General features: G+C 31.4%; 2 protein-coding genes across 3 annotated transcripts in view; one reads left to right on the top strand and one right to left on the bottom strand.

Moving 5' to 3' along the window:
* The window catches only part of LOC106464016 (40S ribosomal protein S5), a 13,283-nt gene extending 9,257 nt beyond the window's left edge, over positions 1 to 4,026 (top strand). The window contains exons 3-5 of the mRNA XM_013924122.2: positions 1,431 to 1,640; positions 2,370 to 2,597; positions 3,862 to 4,026. Coding sequence (XP_013779576.1) covers positions 1,431 to 1,640; positions 2,370 to 2,597; positions 3,862 to 3,930 — 507 coding nt within the window. The 3' untranslated portion in view covers positions 3,931 to 4,026. The remainder of the gene's footprint in view (positions 1 to 1,430; positions 1,641 to 2,369; positions 2,598 to 3,861) is intronic.
* A 912-nt stretch (positions 4,027 to 4,938) lies between these two features.
* Positions 4,939 to 18,169, bottom strand: part of LOC106464015 — a 54,480-nt gene continuing 41,249 nt past the window's right edge. For both annotated transcript variants that reach the window (XM_013924119.2, XM_013924120.2), the window contains 2 exons: positions 8,700 to 8,912; positions 4,939 to 6,798 (listed from right to left, as the gene is read on the bottom strand). In XM_013924119.2, coding sequence (XP_013779573.1) covers positions 8,701 to 8,912 — 212 coding nt within the window. In that variant the 3' untranslated portion in view covers positions 4,939 to 6,798; position 8,700. The remainder of the gene's footprint in view (positions 6,799 to 8,699; positions 8,913 to 18,169) is intronic.

The following is an 18,169-nucleotide window of genomic DNA, read 5'->3' as shown; positions in this document are numbered from 1 at the left end:
AAATTAGTACCCCCTTCTTTCATCCTTTTTAGAAAATACAGATTTTAACCGTACTTTTTAAGTTGACATTTTTTAGTATCAGGTCCTAAAAAGTGCTATTTTCATGGAGTATTGTTAATAGTTTTTCCCTCTATAGGTCAGCATGTTTTTTGAAAGGTTTAAAAAACTAATCCATATAGTAATTTATCAAAAGACAAGTACTTGATATATACACCCAAAAGTTGTAGGTTATGGTTTGTAAATTGCAAGAATAGTGGCTTCATACTAAAATATGGACTATTGTATAAATAGTATAAAAATTATTCATACAGCTTTCTGTAATTCACATTATTCTAGAATTTAGAAAGCCATTGTTGCTGAAGTAGTTTAGAAAAAGTCTTAACTCAACTTAAATTTTATTATTACTAACATAAGGATTAGTCAAAATTAATATATGTTCCTTTTATATGAGCAGCCAACTTTAAATTTTTGTGTTGAGATTACTATGGAACAAAATTATTATTGGTAGCAGTAATATGGAAATGTGATGTGAATATTTGATGTGGCATTATACTAAAACTTACTTCAAAAGATTTAAGTTACACTAAAATCTCCCATATTAATAAGTAACTGTATTAACTGAACTGTATACAAGCTTGGTCATTATGAAGGACCTTGCAACCACCAGGGAACTGAGAGTATAGGCTACACACTAACGTTTAGTGTAAGTGTATCTTCATTAAGTTTGGCAATCTTTTAGTGAACATTGGAAGTTAGTTGTACACAAGAAAGTTGCTTTTTAGTGTAATTTTTTATTAAAGATTTTTTGTGAATTTATGGATTCAGAGTTTGACTCAAATTAACCCAGTTTGGAGTGCAAGATGATTTTTATGTTAAGATTAAAAATACTTGTTTCAATCTTACAATTTTCAAATTTCATATGCATAACCACTGAAACCTGAATGAATATCAAGTTTTTTATATTTTATCTGTTATTTTTTTCAACCCTGTTAATTTTACCGACCTTGTAACCAACACGTAGCAAAATAAAACAAAATATACATTATTATTCTTTGTATTGATGTTGAGTAATGGACAAGATTGTTTTCATTTTGGCTGAGCTAATCGGCTAAAATTCAAGGTACGTTTTAGAATTTGAAAAAGTAATAAAGGGGTGAATAAAAGGAGTAGCATAGTTATATTTTTATTATAATATTCTAACTAAAACAAAATTGTTTACTGTTGTCATGTTAATTTATGGTTAAAGTATGCTTAGAATCTAGGAATAATGTGTATATGTACGGTGCCTAATCAAATTTAATTGCCTTTTGTTTTCAAATCTCAAGTAACAGATAATAAACTACTGATAGTTCTGATAAACGTGCTGAAATTAATAATTGTTTTTCAAAAAATATTTTAAAAGGTATCCTTTTTTTTTTCTCCCCCACCAGGACTACATTGCTGTTAAAGAAAAGTATGCCAGATACCTGCCGCATTCCTCGGGTCGCTATGCCAACAAACGATTTCGTAAGGCTCAGTGTCCAATTGTTGAGCGACTGACTAATTCCATGATGATGCATGGACGTAACAATGGCAAAAAGCTAATGGCAGTACGAATTGTTAAGCATGCTTTTGAAATAATTCACCTACTAACTGGTGAGGTAAGTAAAAAACAACAACAATAGTTGCAGTTATAGAGATACCACATATCTACTTGATTCTCGTGCAGATAATATTGGTGGTTCCAAGGTCAAGTCTGCTAAATACCTAGGAAGCTTTTTGTTGTGTAAAATTTGTTCCATATTTAATTTAGCTTTACCTGTAAACAACCTTAGATGTATAATAACAATAAAAATACATGTACAGTTTACATTCTTCTGTGGTCGCATGAGCTAAAGATTGTGGATGTTGACTGCAAAAGTTAAAAATAAGAAATTCTTAGTTCATCAATATAGAGATCTTGCTTTGATGAGAAGTTGCTGTATGAAGCTTTGGTAATGGAACAGCTTGTAAACAAGAACTAGTACAATAGTCTTACTTGAACAGTTCATTATTTGATTTCATAGTTTCGTACAAGATAACCATCAAAATAAAATAGAAAATTTAACTTGCTTTTCTAACATTTTAACAATACTAAAAAATTTTTGAAGTTAGTTGTTTTCCTTGAATGTATACTGTACTCATAGATTTATTAGCTAGGATGATTAATGATAGTAGTTCAGGGAATTAAACTATTCCTCAAGATCTTATCATGACATTTAGTTTAACTCCTAAACAAACAAACAAAAACTGGTGAGGGACTGATGATGGGAAAAACTCGTTATTTATTAATCTAGCTAAAGTGTTACATTTGTTGCTACTCATTTAATAATAATAATAAAACTCAACAGAATCCCCTCCAAGTTGTGGTCAATGCCATCATTAACAGTGGACCAAGAGAAGACTCCACTCGTATTGGCCGAGCCGGAACAGTCAGGAGACAGGCTGTGGATGTTTCTCCTCTCCGTCGTGTTAACCAAGCCATTTGGTTACTCTGCACTGGAGCACGAGAATCATCCTTCCGAAACATCAAGACCATTGCTGAGTGCCTAGCTGATGAACTTATTAATGCTGCAAGGGTAATCACTCCAGCTTTTGTGTAAATTAGCCTGGTGTACCAGTATAGGACCCTTAAGATGCACTTCCTAGTAAACTATTGAATTCTGTACTTTTATCCATACTACAATTTAACTTAATGCCTGTTAAAATGATTGGTTGGGGAACATTTTTGTCCTGTTGTATATTGGCTCTCTTTAGCCTAATTATGTTATACCCCAACTATGAATTGGTAATATTTTTTCCATACCTATACATATGTTTATACTTGTTAGAAGGCATAACAAGAAGTATTGGAGTAAATGTCCCAGAAAAAATCAATACCTCGATCAACAAACAAAGACTGGCATAGAAGAAAAGCTGTTTTTGGTCTGCCTTCACCTAATAGCTGTAAACAAAGTTAACTTGAATGAATTAGCAAATGTTCAGTTCAATTCATTTTAAGAGTACTTTGAAAGTAACCAGGTGAGAATATTAACATCAGATCTTAACTTCAGACCAACAAACTCACTATTGGAGTGTGATGGGATTATACCACCACCTGGTTGGTTTACAAAATCATTGGGCTAAGTGCAGTGGTTAGTGTATCAGGCTGTGGATTTATGGTTCATACCTCCTTACTGACAAAATAAAAAAAAATCAAATCCCACCATTCCAATAGAGTAACCCACAAGTTTGTGGTGGGTGGCATTGACTAGCTGCCTTCCCTCTTGTCTATCATGATAGCCCTGAAGTAGCTATGCTTAAAAATCATCTAGCAGAAAATTTGTGCATATTAGTGTTTAGTTGACCATTAATTTTTTTAGAATAAGAAATTTTGGAGAAAACTGATAGATAGCTGTAGATGGTTTATTAATTTTTCATGTCAAACTATAAGTACACCTTATTTCAATGTAACGGTTGAAGAGCATGACTTGTGTACTGTATAAATTTATTGGAAAGATGTGTTGTTTTGGAGTAGATAATCGATGTAACACCCAACAGTGTTGTTGTAGTTAGTTCATTCAGATTAGAAAAACTGAGTAGGTCTGTCAATAATCAAACAAAAAGAAACAAGTTTGTTTTTGTATTCCCCCCCCCCCCCTTTCCAAATGTTTACTCTAAAGTTTATTTGAATTCTGTAGATTGGGTTAATTTTTATAAGATGCTTATGTACAGTTAGGTGAACCTCCAAACATAACTTGATTCTGTAAATATATGTATTATATGTTGGAGGTTCTTTGCAGTGAACTGTTAATTTTTGTTAAATTAAAAAAAAATTTTCAAATTAACTTGTTAATATTTCAGGGTTCGTCCAACAGCTATGCTATCAAGAAAAAAGATGAATTGGAACGTGTGGCGAAGTCCAACCGTTAAGATCTAGATACAGTTGCTTTGTTAAATTCAACTACCACAGGTCTTTGTATCATAACTTACTTGAAATAAATCTGTGGCTTGAAGTTCAAAAAAAAATTATTTTGATTATCAAATATTTACTGGAAGATAATACTTTATTTTATAGAAACAAGTTGAATCTTAAAACAAGAATTTTTAGTATGTACAGTTAAAAAGAAAGCTTTAAAGGTCTTGGATTTGAATAATACTTTATCAGCAACAATTACTAGTATTTTTAATTGGCTCAAAAAGTCAATGTGTACACCCTCGAACAAGTATTCATTTTGGATCTGTTTTACCACCATGAAGAGCCCATTCCTGATAGTATGTATCATGTAAAAACTTTAAGCACAAGACATGAAAAAAAATTTTAGTTCATGACTTAGAATTTTAATTCTATTTTGAAATAGCACTTTAGGTGGATTACACACATTTACAATAAACAATGTGATATGGAAATAGTTTTTATCCATAAATAATAAATCTGCATGTGTTACTACAACTTTTTTTATTAATACTGAAAATGAATATTTTGAAAAGCTTACAGAAGATGCAAAATAAGCTTTAACACCAAATTATATGGAATACACTTATGCTTTTGTATATAAATATTCAAACATTTATGGTATCTTTTGCCAGTTCAAAAAAATTAAAACTTGTTCATACAAGTTACTAAACATAATGATCGTACGGTTTATGATATGTAACATTTATAAAACTTGTATAAGGTATTACCATGCCTGTTTATGTACAAAACTAAAGTGGTTGAGAGTGAACACACAGTATTATAAATACACATTTATCATTCATTATAGACCACTGCTCTCTTTGATAACCAATATTTTTGACAAAGCACATCAACCACTAACACACCAAAAACAATTTTTATGAAAGTGTAGTTCTTAAAGTTTAAGAACAATCTAAAATTCACAATTTTTTCAATTGCTAAGTCAGTTTTAAGGGTACATTATCAAAGTTGTTAAGCACTAAAACTAGACTTTGAAACCCTCACTTCTTCACTCAAGATTTATCAGCATATTCTACATACACATTAATTACTTTCACAACAAAAACTATGCATAATATTGGATTAATGAAAGCTTCAGATGTATAGTGGATAACAAACCTTGTCAATCAGTGTCAAAACAATCAGAAGAAAATAAATATAAAATTTAAACATATTGCTAATCTTTTATCAAATTCATAAGCAACTGAGATTATAATGTGTAACAACTATCACACTTGACAATTTAGCATACAAAATAGTTTAGTGTGCAATTAAATAAATTCATTGACACTTCCTGAACTGCTATCATTTGCTCCATCAAACATTTCCTCTCAAATGACTGAATAAGGATTATTCTCTGCACTGACTGAAATTTTGTTTTAATACCAAAAATTATGAAAGACATAGGCTAGCTTTAAAGTAGTTCCTATTTTACATATAATAACAAAGCAATCTTAATATATAATAATACTAAAATCCTTACTATTAATTATCCAGGAACAAGATTTAATCTTTGAGATATTCATGTAGCAATGGAAAGGAATAAAAACTACATACTTGAACCTCTTCTGTGTATGTAAAATTTTAAATTGTTTACACCTCAAAATATATATTTTAAGAAAATAGTTTCTGCCAAATTTATAAACAGTGGTCCACTCAAGTATGTTTTTTTAATATGCTGGAAATTAGGAGTCATACAATCCAAATGGTCCCAAAGAAAACTAACACGAAAAAGATTACTGCTGGTGAGGTATCATTTATCCAACTTTGAAATATAAATGCAAAACACAAATATCTTCACCCTTAAAAGTTTCACACATTCTTCAGTTCACTACTGTTACACCAGTAGTAGGAAAAGTAAAGTAAGTTTATGTACGTACTAAGTGCTTTTATCATAAATTTTGAAAGTACAGTACTTGAAATGTAATAAGCTCAGATATTGGCAGATCAAGCAATATATGTACATACATACTGATAACAGTTAGTACCTAAACAAGATAACCACTTCCAAATTAGAAAAGGTTAAAAATGGTGAACATTTTATTCAAAAAGCTAAACACTTGAAAAAAAAGAAAATGACAAGTTAATATTAATGTGTCCAGAAAGGAAATTAACTTTTTTAAAGTAACAGGTAGAAAAGTGAGTTTCACTGAGGCTGATATTTTGATAATTACCTTAATGTCCGTGTCCTCCCTTTAGCTTTCTTACCAATAAGTACGACCATGAACTGAATACTCTTTTATTACTGAACAAGTTGATAACAACATTATCTGCCAATTAACAGTTAAATGATCATTTATCAAAATTAGTAAGGTTTGTATATACATTGTTACATTAAATTTGTTAACACAAAAAATCTCATAATCTAAGGCCACATGACAGTTAAAAAAGAAAATCAGGATTTTTATCTGCACTAACTGAAGTTGTTTTTGTTCTGATACCAAAAATTATGAAAGACTTAGGCTAGCTATAAAGATGTTCCTATTTTACATATATTAACAAAGCAATCTTGATATAAAATAACACTGAATATTCTTAATATGCATCAAAAAACTTATCTTTGTATTTCATTAGTAATAGTAAAGATTAGTTTACTTTCAGTCTCTAGGACTATGACTGTAAATGTTTGTATGTAGAATTACTAAAAAAAAATTCTTTTTTTTATTAGAGATAGGAAAAGTCCACTTCCTCACTAATAACATTCAAAACTATCAGTAATATCTGTTTTAAAACTTGTCAATCATATGGTCCAATATCAAAGCCAAGCCTAACAGCATTGTCCCTTAGTTTACTGGCCACAGCCATTATATGTTATTTTCTTAAGATCCTGGTACTTTTCAGGGCTAGAAAAACAAAAGTTGTTGCAATTAAATCATACATTTCATTTACCATGTGTCACTATTCCACAAAAATCAGCTAGTAACAAATTTAGGAAAAAGACTGTTTAGATATTTTTTTCATAACTAAAAGATGCACTTACATTATAATATGAAACCAGAGATAATTTATACAAGAAATAACAAAATACAGTTACTGATTTACTGGGTTAAATTGATATTATTGTTTTTATTGCTTGAAACATGTCTCAAAGTTTTATTTATATCCATTCATTTTTACAGTGTGATATAGATGTAAAAACTTTAAATGTTTAATATTACATCCTCACAAGTTTATACAGTTTCATACAAACACAGGGTTGTTTATAAACTTAGGTAATAATATGCAGATCTAAGCACTTAACAGATGGCCTGTAATTACATAGGTTAAAAGTCCTAAACCTACTGTTGCAATCTGGTTAAAGTGAGGTGTTTTGTAAGTGGAAATTAACCTCATCTAGGAGAATAACAATTCAGGGATTTCAAATGCAAAGAACATTTTAGCATTTCCAAGAACTGTGTATCTGCAGTGTTGAACTATATCAATAAAACAAGGAAAGCATGATTCCAGCTATGAGTTACACTCTTGGAGCTAGAGTTTATTTCAGGAATTCATGTAAAGCTACAAAAAGACTACATCCACTAGCTGTCCCTAATTTTGAACTGATAGAGAGAAGGCAGCTAGCCAACAGCATCCACTGCCACACTCTTGGGCTACTAATGTAACTGAATTTGACTGCCACTCTTGTAACACGCCAAAGTGTAGAAGGCATTTTTAGTAGCAATGGTATGTAAACCATGGGTCCTCACTTTCACAGTCCAGCATACTAAACAGCTTGTCACTAGACATAACCCAAGAGCATTGCAGCTAAAGTAGAAACCTCCTTTGGAATTTTAAACAAGATAATTCATAGAGACTTAGGTCTACAAAAGCACACAGCAGAACAAAAGATCAACTGTTAAAAATCTTTACGAGTAGTATCTAGCATATGGTAAGTGGAAATATGCTAATAACTTACATGAATCCACATAAGCATTGGCAAAAATCCAGGCAATTCATTACCAAGTGATTAACATTTCAAGATTTTTCCAGGGGATTTATGGTTGTAGCTATAATGATAAATACAACATTTGAAGAGTTGAGAAAAAATGCCAAGATGAACCTTGTATACCAACAAGTTGACATGCTAACACCACTGTAATGCAAGAAAATACCAACTTCTGCTTAGACTGGCTATCGATAAGATATAATTTCATCAAGGTAATACAGGCTTAAGCCAACATGCCAGTAACTATGCAAGATTCAAGTACAAACAGGAATTCATGCTATATTCCTCACAGATATATTTCATGGCTTTTGCCTATCTCGCATAACCCCTAAGAAGTCATTGTTTGAACTTTAGGAAGAAAATTAAAACAAAGGGAAGAACACAGAACACTGGTGGAAGAGCTGAGGCCTAGGCATTTATCCTTGTATTCTTACCATATATCATGAATACCCCTCTGTATAACACTTTTAGTTTTTCCAATAAAAGATGTAACTCTATACTTTTTTAATGATTTGTAAACTTTGTGTCCCTGTTTGTTGCTTTTATTTAATTTTTACTGTTTCATCACTACAAGTAAGAACAGATGTAATACATAATTCCACTGAGAAAAGTCTTTAATACATTCAAACTTTGACTACCCTTTTTTCATAAAGTAAAATAATTCACTTTCTACTCAAACAGACAGCTTACAATATTATTAAAATTATCTCAGAAAAAGATCTGAACAAGCAATATGGTAGGAATAAACTTGAGTGGTAAAATTAGCTTCAGTGATTCAGTAAAAACAATGAACAATAATTGTTTCAATGTAGAATTTACCTTAGAATAAAAGATCAGAAGTTGTAGAAGATGACCAAGATGAGATGTCCTCTGGGTCAGCAGGTTTGAGCATCTCTTCATCATTTTCAGAGTTGGTTGATTCCTGTTGGGGTGCAGGGGGTAGGGTTTCTCTGTGAATAGGTCGGGACACTCCAAGCTCAAAGGTATCACTGTTGCTACTAAGCACAGTTGGAGTATAACTACTGAGACTACCTACAGGAGATTGGAAGTAAGGTAGGTTTTTGCATTTACTGAGAGCAAAGAAAGGTGCTGTGGTGTTACTATTTAAATTCTATTGATAAGTTATAAAAAAAAAGGTACTTTTTGTGTCCTTTTAGTAAAAAATAAAAAAGAACAATTTGTGTATATACATTTCTATACTATTTTAGCTATTACAAAAAAAATAATATAATATAATGTTTCATTATACACGATACTAAAGAAACTTAAAAAAGCTAGTTCCAAAACTAAGGAAAATTTATCTTGTTTGTGAACTTGTAGTTTAATCTCATTATCAACGTTCACAAAATTTCATTCGACTAGTGCCGAAAATACACTTGATATTATAGCTACAGTTTAAGACAGAATAATTATGCCACCAAATGAATATCTGTGGTAATCGAAGTTTACATCATGGAAACAAAATCACAATCATAGTCATCTATATAATAAGATGACACAAGCAATAAACCTACTAACCATCCGAGTTTTACCTAGTTTTGATGTTTGAAAAAGGAAAAATGTTTATGCAGCACCCTAAAACGATAAGTATTAATCATGACTACATAATTTGTACTGTACCTACTGCTAGGATCAAACCCCGAGTTTTAGTGTCATAAGCCCTCCAACTTATTACTAAGTCACCAGGGAGCATTGTTGGACTTTTATTAAAAGTTTAGAAACTTTCTAATTTAAATGATTTGGTTAAATATAAAATTCTCTATATAAGTGTGTGTAGAGAGGTCATAATGAACCCTGCAATAAAGGACAATTAAACTACAAGTAACAAAATCTTCATTAATTCTATTTGCATGAATATTAAATTTGTCTAACATCTGAAGTGTTTACTGTATGGCTATCAGTGCATGAGGGTTCACTATTACTAACTCTACATGCACATGTGTATAAGCAAAAATAAACTTCTAAACTTATGAAAAGTGCTACAAATTACATATGCTGCATTTTGACTTATTCTCAAAGTTTCATTTCTTTATATATCTGTAAATTGAAACTTCAAATCAATTATCATGGGATGGTAACTACTGGGGGCTCACATCTTCATAAATTTGTTTGTTGTTACTCACAAGGGTCTAACCCAAACTTTTAATATTGTCACTAGGTGGAGGCTCTTGAATCTTAAAAACTTCATTTTAACTTTTTGAGTAACTTAACGAAATTTTCTGAATATATCACCAAAAGAGGATTTGAAAAGTTATGAACTTTTTAAACTTTCTGTTGGGTATCCAAATTGAATTACTTAGCTCTTTATTTAATTCTTTAATCATTATCTTTTTTTTCCAATGTACATTAGTAATTTGCTAATTTAAACATTCTGTCACCAGATGGCAGCCAAATCAAAGCTGCTTTGAACTTTAGTGCTTCCTCTGTAGGCAGCCATATTGATACTAGTAAAAGTAACCATATGCAAGTGTTTTAGGAAAAGAAAAGGGTATTTCTCAGTAAAATATATGTTATGAAATTATATACCTTTAACTATAGGGGTAAATACTATTTCTAAATAAAATGTGTTACTGAACTCTGTTTTTGTACTTACCTGCCATGTGTAAACACCACTTAAAATATTCTGCCAAATGTGTTTTAATATTTAATATTATTTGTTTTATAAGAAATAACTTGTAAGTTTAATTTCTTGATTAACTAAATTTTACTTATTCACCATCTAGCACTAGACTCATAATAGCAAATAACAGGTGAGTAGAAAAGAAAATTTTCAGTGAGGGATGTTAACCATAACTTAAATTAACCAAGCATATTTTTGGAGTCTTTACCTCACTCATGCGGTAGAATTATAATTATTCCTTTTGTTTTAAATTCCATGCACTTGTGTAATCACTTTACTTAATAATGCTACCCTACCCTAACTAATGTTTTAAAAATATCCAACTTCCATGAAACTAACTATGCTTCACAAGCTAGATTAATGCTTTAATTACACTGGAATTTAATGAGTATATGTATAATGTATACCTTTACAATTATTAAGTCTAAAATCACTCCTAGAAATATTACATATTAAACCACATACATATTTAAACTATCCTAGTTTTTAAATAAAATATTTCAGGCTTAGCAAAGGAAGTGTTCAGTTAAACATTATCTCTGTGTTTAACAACATTCAGTTTAACTTCAGCATGGCCTCAAGAGGAGTTATAACAACCTATCATCACATATGTTCAGAACAGTACAACAAGAATGGATGAAAGGAGTTATGATTCAATATTCATTTGAAGGACCATTACTGACTCATTCTAAAATGGGTGATTCAAATACTAATTAAAGTCGAGAGAAAGCTATAAGACAATAATTGCATTAAAGATACAAGTTCTGTTTTGCTGTGGAGTGGGTAGACAATAAGGATTGATGATGATTTTATTGTGATCATACAAGTGAAAAGAAAAAAGGCAACAGATAATGGAGAATGTTTTTTTAAACAAGTAAATGGAAATAAAATCACAAGTAGAGAAGTAGGGTTAAACATATACTTCATCGTAGTGCAGAGCTTGATTTTTACAAGCATGTTGACAAAACATTTCTGCTGAAAAGCCTGAAAAAACCAGAAAACATATTTTTTCGTGAACATCTGAACTGGTCATAAATATTTCATTCTATATTTCTTCGAATGATCAAAATGTTAGTAAGTTTTAAGATTTTAGGTAGAACTAATTTTCAAATATAAAAACTGTTTTTCATTCAAATTCATCTAAAAGCTGAAAGTCAAAGATTATCTTAAGTATATATTAAATGTAAATGGTTTGTAAAACTTAAAAAGAGTAGACCCAATATATTGGCTTAACCCTATGTACACAGGTAAGAATCAAAGTGTGCATGCCACAATGCCTTTTACAGATTGCCATTCAATGTGGTATTATGTGTGTTTCATTTTAGAGTTGTCAATTATTCACATTATCCTACACTGCTGATTTAGCATAGTGGAAGAGAGTAAATACCAGATACAATATATAGGGATGCTGAAGAAACTGAGGTATGTATTTTGAAGGTTTTGGGAATTATGCAAACTGTATAATGGTCAAAATGTTCTTATTCTTCACAAGAATATCTCCTTTCGCTTCAACTTGTTAGTTCCAGTCACACTGACATTGTTAGCTCACATACATATCTTTAGTACAGGTACTTTTTAACACATCTGATTTTTTGTGTAAAACAGACTTTTCACTAAAAGCTTTTCACATTTCATGTAGATACATGTAGTAAATTCAGAATTAGAGTCAGTATTCATTCTTCAATATGGGTCATATCGATTCCGTGCACATTTAGTTAATAAATTAATGTGATTTCAGTTTGTCTTGCAAATTTTAATACTGACCATAAATTTAACATGACTACTATTATTTAACTTGGAAATGATTGAAGTGGAGATATATGGACTGTTTTTTGTGGTGTAATTTTAAAATTTGATAACTGTATATTCATTTATCAAAATATATAAGATTATTAAAAGACATGCAACATAGTAATTTATCTTGAATAAGAAGAGTGGATTTCTTTGAGTGGTTACTTGCTCCACTTTCAGGATTCACACAAAACTTTTGTTTCAGTGAAGAAGTTATTTTTTACTTCAAAGGTAACATTCCCAATTTGATCAACCCCCCTCCCAATTGGGTGAAAGCCACATATAAAATGATATATGAGTGATATTGCAGTTTTTATCATTGGGTGCTCTTTTAATTGGTCAATACTTTTTTGACAGTAATGACACTGGTAAATCTGATTCAAAATCATACAGTTTCTGGCTGTTTGTTGTGAAAAAAATATTTCATTGGCTAAGTATTTCAAGTGTCTGGCTCCAAAAGAATGGGACCAGGAAGTCGAAGTGGAGTGAAATGTCCACCAAGAAGCCCTGTTTTACCATCTTTGGACTTCTTACAGGTCATTTAAAAAGTAACGTCTTCTATGACAGACCGTGACCCATGGAATATCTAATGGCCACATCAGTAGTAGGTGCATTAAAACAACACAAGTAATGTTAGATAGTGTTCAGTACTTATGTCTCAAGCACACTCAAATATTTTCAAGAACAGCAATTTGAGAATTAGAAGCAATAAAAGCAACAATCCCTCTGTGTGTGTTCTTCAGCACACCACATATATTTATTTACTAATTTGCCTTAACGTTTTATACAGAGGATTATCAGAAAATGCAGAACTCCTGTGTTTAACAATCATATCTGCAAGGTATCTGTTCACTTGTTCAACTAAATTACAGGCACACACACATACTGTTACTTCAAATTCATTGCAACAACTAGAAATATCAGCAACTAGCCTTCTACTGTCAAAAGATAAATCACAAATATAAGTATATTTTCTGAAATGCAATATAAAATTATTTATAGCAATGAAAACTGGAAGCTAATCCTATATGAAAAATATTTATATTTACAAAAAGCAAATATTAAACTTTAGTAGATGACAGCAAAAATATATACAACTTAATGTCAATGTAAGCTAATTTTAAGAGTTCTCAAAAGCAACTCTCTTAATATCTCAATAGTTAGTACCATTCTTTAGTATAATATCTAACATATTTAACATACAGGATGTTCCAAAAGTCTGGACCTACAAGAAAATAAAACTTTTCATATAATCTGTGTGTGATAGGAAAGTGTGCAAAAATACCAGATAGTAAGTTTGTTGGTATGCAAAGGGACTGGTTTGAATACATTCAGCTGTGCCATGACCTCCATGAACAAACCATGGGGGAAAAAAAAAAGACATATTTCCCTGTGAGGCTAGATATATAGGACACCCTGTAAATCAAAGCTTAAAAAATTAAAATAAATAAAAATACAAACATCAGAAAATAGCACACATTCTACATAGAGACAGGAAGTAAGTTGATGTGTCTGTCCCTTAATTTGTTTTCATACTCTTTAAAACTTTTTATTTAAATCTATAGTGTAGATAGAAACCTTCAGACCACTAAGCTAGTATAATACCTTGCAAAGGTTACATGCTTTATGGTCTTTTCGCTTCAAGAAATTCAAAAACCTGTTTTTCTTGTATGTGTGTGAGTTTTATACAGTGTGTTTATTTTGTGATGTTGTTGTTTATGTTCTACATTACAGTAACTAAGCATATTGTTGTTTAATAAAAAACCTGCTGCACAAAGGAAAAATAATATAATAACATTTGTACAGGTGGCGTTGCAATGTAGTTGAATACACATAATGAATTTCACTGAAGGCAAAAAACAATTGATATATATTAGGGATGCACGGGTACCCGTCCGAGTGTCGAAGTTGGACACATAAGACCTAATCTTTGTGGCAACTAACGCGGTACTCAAAGTTACAATCAATAATTGGTTTAGTTAAAACAAACAAAAAACGTGTTCCGAGTTAATCAATTAAGGAATCTATACATAAAAAATAACCTGTAAAAACGGAATGGAATTTCATAATTATCTTATTCCCAGCAAAGTAGGAAATAAAAAATAAACCCAATTAACAAGAAAAAGCTGTAAAAGCCTTAGTCACTGTCTCACGATTACGATACATATGTAATTAGGAAATATTTTCCCATCATTTTCCTTTAATTAAATATACTTTCAAAGGATATTCGTCAAAAATTGTTGAAGATTGTGCATTCTATGACAACCATTGAACTCATCTCCAAAATCCAAATACACAGCAAGTTTATACTTTTATTATCAAAACAACATTTTGTGGTTGGTATTTAAAGAATAAACAGCTGAAATTGATCGACAAACCAACTAAGTTAAACTTCTTGGTAAAGCGCATCCAAATGATTGAATATGGTGTAAGGAAGATACTGTGTGGTTGACATAATACGATGTAAGGAAGATATTGTGTGGTTGACATAATACGATGTAAGGAAGATACTGTGTGGTTGACATAATACGATGTAAGGAAGATATTGTGTGGTTGACATAATATGGTTGTAAGGAAGATATTGTGTGGTTGACATCATACGATGTAAGGAAGATACTGTGTGGTTGACATAATACGATGTACACAACTTAAAGTATAAAACACGATATGACACCAGGACAAAAATTTAGCCAAGGATGGGTTTCCTAGCATCATGAATAAATGATTTATTTTCTTAACAATGTGCTTGCACCACGCCCTTAACAATGCACGTTCCGCTCTAAACGCTACGATGACTTTAAGGAAGACAATGTAAGAAGTTGTAACGAAGCAGTAATGGTTTGTTTGTTTGTTTTGAATTTCGCGCAAAGCTACACGAGGGCTATCTGCGCTAGCCGTCCTTAATTTAGCAGTGTAAGACTAGAGGGAAGGCAGCTAGTCATCACTACCCACCGCCAACTCTTCGGCTATTCTTTTACCAACGAATAGTAAGATTGACCGTCACATTATAACGCCCCCACGGCTGAAAGGGCGAGCATGTTTGGTGTGACGGGGATTCGAACCCGCGAGTCGAGCGCCCTAACCACCTGGCCATGCCGGGCCTAGCAGTAATGGATAAAAGCTAGAGCGCTAGGACTAAACAAACATACATGTTTCTAATCTGTACATCTCCAAATATACAAGTGTAATATATGAAAAAAATTAAATTTTATAAAGACAAGTAGCTAGCTATAGTAATATAAAAAGTTTTAATGCTAGAAAACGTATTGAAGCAAGAAAGTCAAAACTACAAAAATTGAGTTACTTAAAATTTAAAAATCATTTATCCATTCTTTGGCTCAGAATAACGTAATTCAAGTAATTTGATAAAGTAGAGATAACATTTTTGAAATTTTAAGTAACTCAGTTTTTGTAGTTTTGACTTTGTTTCAATATTTTTTGTAGCATTAAAGCTTTCTATATTACTATTCTTAGCTATGTTACATATATATCAATCCCTACCTGTCTTTATATAATTTTAATTTTTTTATAATACTTGTTTCCTTTTTATTAGCTATATTGTTGTGCGACAGCAATATCAATTGTGGAGCGTGCGTATACCCGATTCGATTTTACTCATCAGGATCTCTACCTACCCTCAGACTGATGCCCAAAGTAGTTCATCGTCCGTTTCATATATATTACTAGTATCCTTTTCGGGACAAGAAAAGAATAATTGGGGCCACAGACGTAGGAGTTGTGTGAAAAAAGTAGAGCGATAAGGTTCGTCATTTCTTTTGTACGCTTGTCTGGAAAAGTCACTTACTTACTTAAATGAAAATTCGTTCAAATGTTGAAATTTTGATTTACTTCATAAACACGTATATAGCGATTTAGGCAACTTTGTAAGTACAATCAGCTTTAGTTTTGTTCAGCCAATACTGTGAAATAATCATTGTTAATATTGAGACATTTTCTAAAGGTGGTTTTTAAACAGCCAATTTTTATAGCTGCCATTTTGTTTCATAACGATCCCTACTATTAAGTACTACCTTACTTAATGATGAATCAATGTTGTACCCTAACACAACAGGAACTGTTGCGCTACTTCAAATTCCACATTTGACTAAAGTAACTAAATAACTGAAAAATATTTCTCCAAACATGCACTTACAATAACTATAAAAAATTATCAAAATTATTGTCATAAAAATAAACATATACATAAACAACAAAGGCAATAACGTTATACTAGGTTTAGGTTTCGTTCAGCCGCTTATTACGAATAAAAATCTCCCCAGTAGCTCAGTGGTAACTCTGGGGGTTCACATTGCTAAATATTGGGTTTCGATACCTGTGGTGGGCAGAGTACAGACAACCCATTATGAAGCTTTGTGCTTGATAACAAACAAACAACTACGATTAAAAATGTGAAATCTAATATAAATTAACTAAAACTAGGCATTAGTTAAGGAAAATATGTAATGGCTGTAAAAAAATGTTAATTTATGCTTGATTTGAAAGTGATAAAATTCTTACCTAAAAGTTGTGCTTATTCCAGGTTAGAAAATAATAAACTATTCATTATTTCTTAATATTTCAAATAAATTTTACTACAAAATGTAAATATTTTAATCAAGGCTTGTTGACATTTTCTGATAGTTGAGAAACACTACGTGAAGATGCAGAAGTGCTATACAATCATAGAGTTACTTATTCACGAAAGAACTGTAGAATAGAGGTGTATTTTACTCATGTGTCACTCGGATACAAGGCTGCTTTCACAGAGCTGATGGGTATGACGTCAAGAACTATCTACTAGGATTTAGGCTTAGGAAGACATGACAGTTGTAATACAACATTGTGTCCAGCCATTACACAATAGAATCACCGTTACACGAAATACTTTAGGTACTCTTTACCCAATATCCTAAGATTATATACTTTATATTTTCACTAGAAGCTGAAGAGAACAATAAACTGTTAGCCTTATCGTTTCCATAATTAATAAAGCCTTTAATTATTTTAATTATAAAAAAATTAGTTAACAATAAATGGAATTTAAAATGCTCAAGTAAACGCAAATTTCTCGAAACAACTGGATTAAACTTCACTTGATTTAGTTCGTTACCGACAGTGATATAACAATCAAGTAGAAATATATTTTACAGAAGCTAAATAACGTGCAGATTTCATTGTGATTTGCTAAACTCTATAGTTTATTTAATATTTTTTCATATCTGTCTCACAAACTTTAGTATTAAATACTACTAATTGTCTTTTACTTAAAAGTCGGCAAGTTTTTTGTTGTTGTTTTTTTTTACATGTAAATTTCTTACACGGTTCAACATTGGCAGGTATTAACAATATCCTTATCGCCATTCGATAAGGAATTGTGAAGTAGAAAGAAGTGTGACTTCTACCAGAACAAGCAATTTAATAATTAATTGGTCGTTGAGTGGGTGAATGAAAAATTAACTTGGAGGACATTTTTTTTTATTTGTTTCCTGATATTCGCGCAAAGCTAAACAAAAGGCTATGATAACCGTCCTTAATTTTGAACTGAAAGATTAGAGAAAAGGGCAACTGAATCAACGGCACCCAACGCCAACTCTTGGGTTACCCTTATCTGACCGAATAGAGGCATCTGGTTATCACTCACGGCCCCAGAGTGCGAAGCGCGTTTTTGCGGCAACGAGACACGAAACTTTGGATTCACAGTGCGGGAATGCCAACCATTCGTGTACACCCAACACGTGAATCACTAATCACTTATCTATGTAATGCTTCGGTTTGATAATCGATGTGTTCGAAGGAAAACGAAGTTTGATTATAAACAAGATTACGACACTTATGATATACAACATTGTTTATTGACAAAAAGGGGACATGGATAAAC

The sequence above is a fragment of the Limulus polyphemus genome, unplaced genomic scaffold, assembly GCF_000517525.1.
Source record: "Limulus polyphemus unplaced genomic scaffold, Limulus_polyphemus-2.1.2 Scaffold1541, whole genome shotgun sequence".
NCBI classification, from domain to species: Eukaryota; Metazoa; Arthropoda; class Merostomata; order Xiphosura; family Limulidae; genus Limulus; species Limulus polyphemus.
The sequence above is the reverse complement of the archived record's forward strand: the minus strand, read 5'-3'. Positions and strand labels throughout refer to the sequence as shown.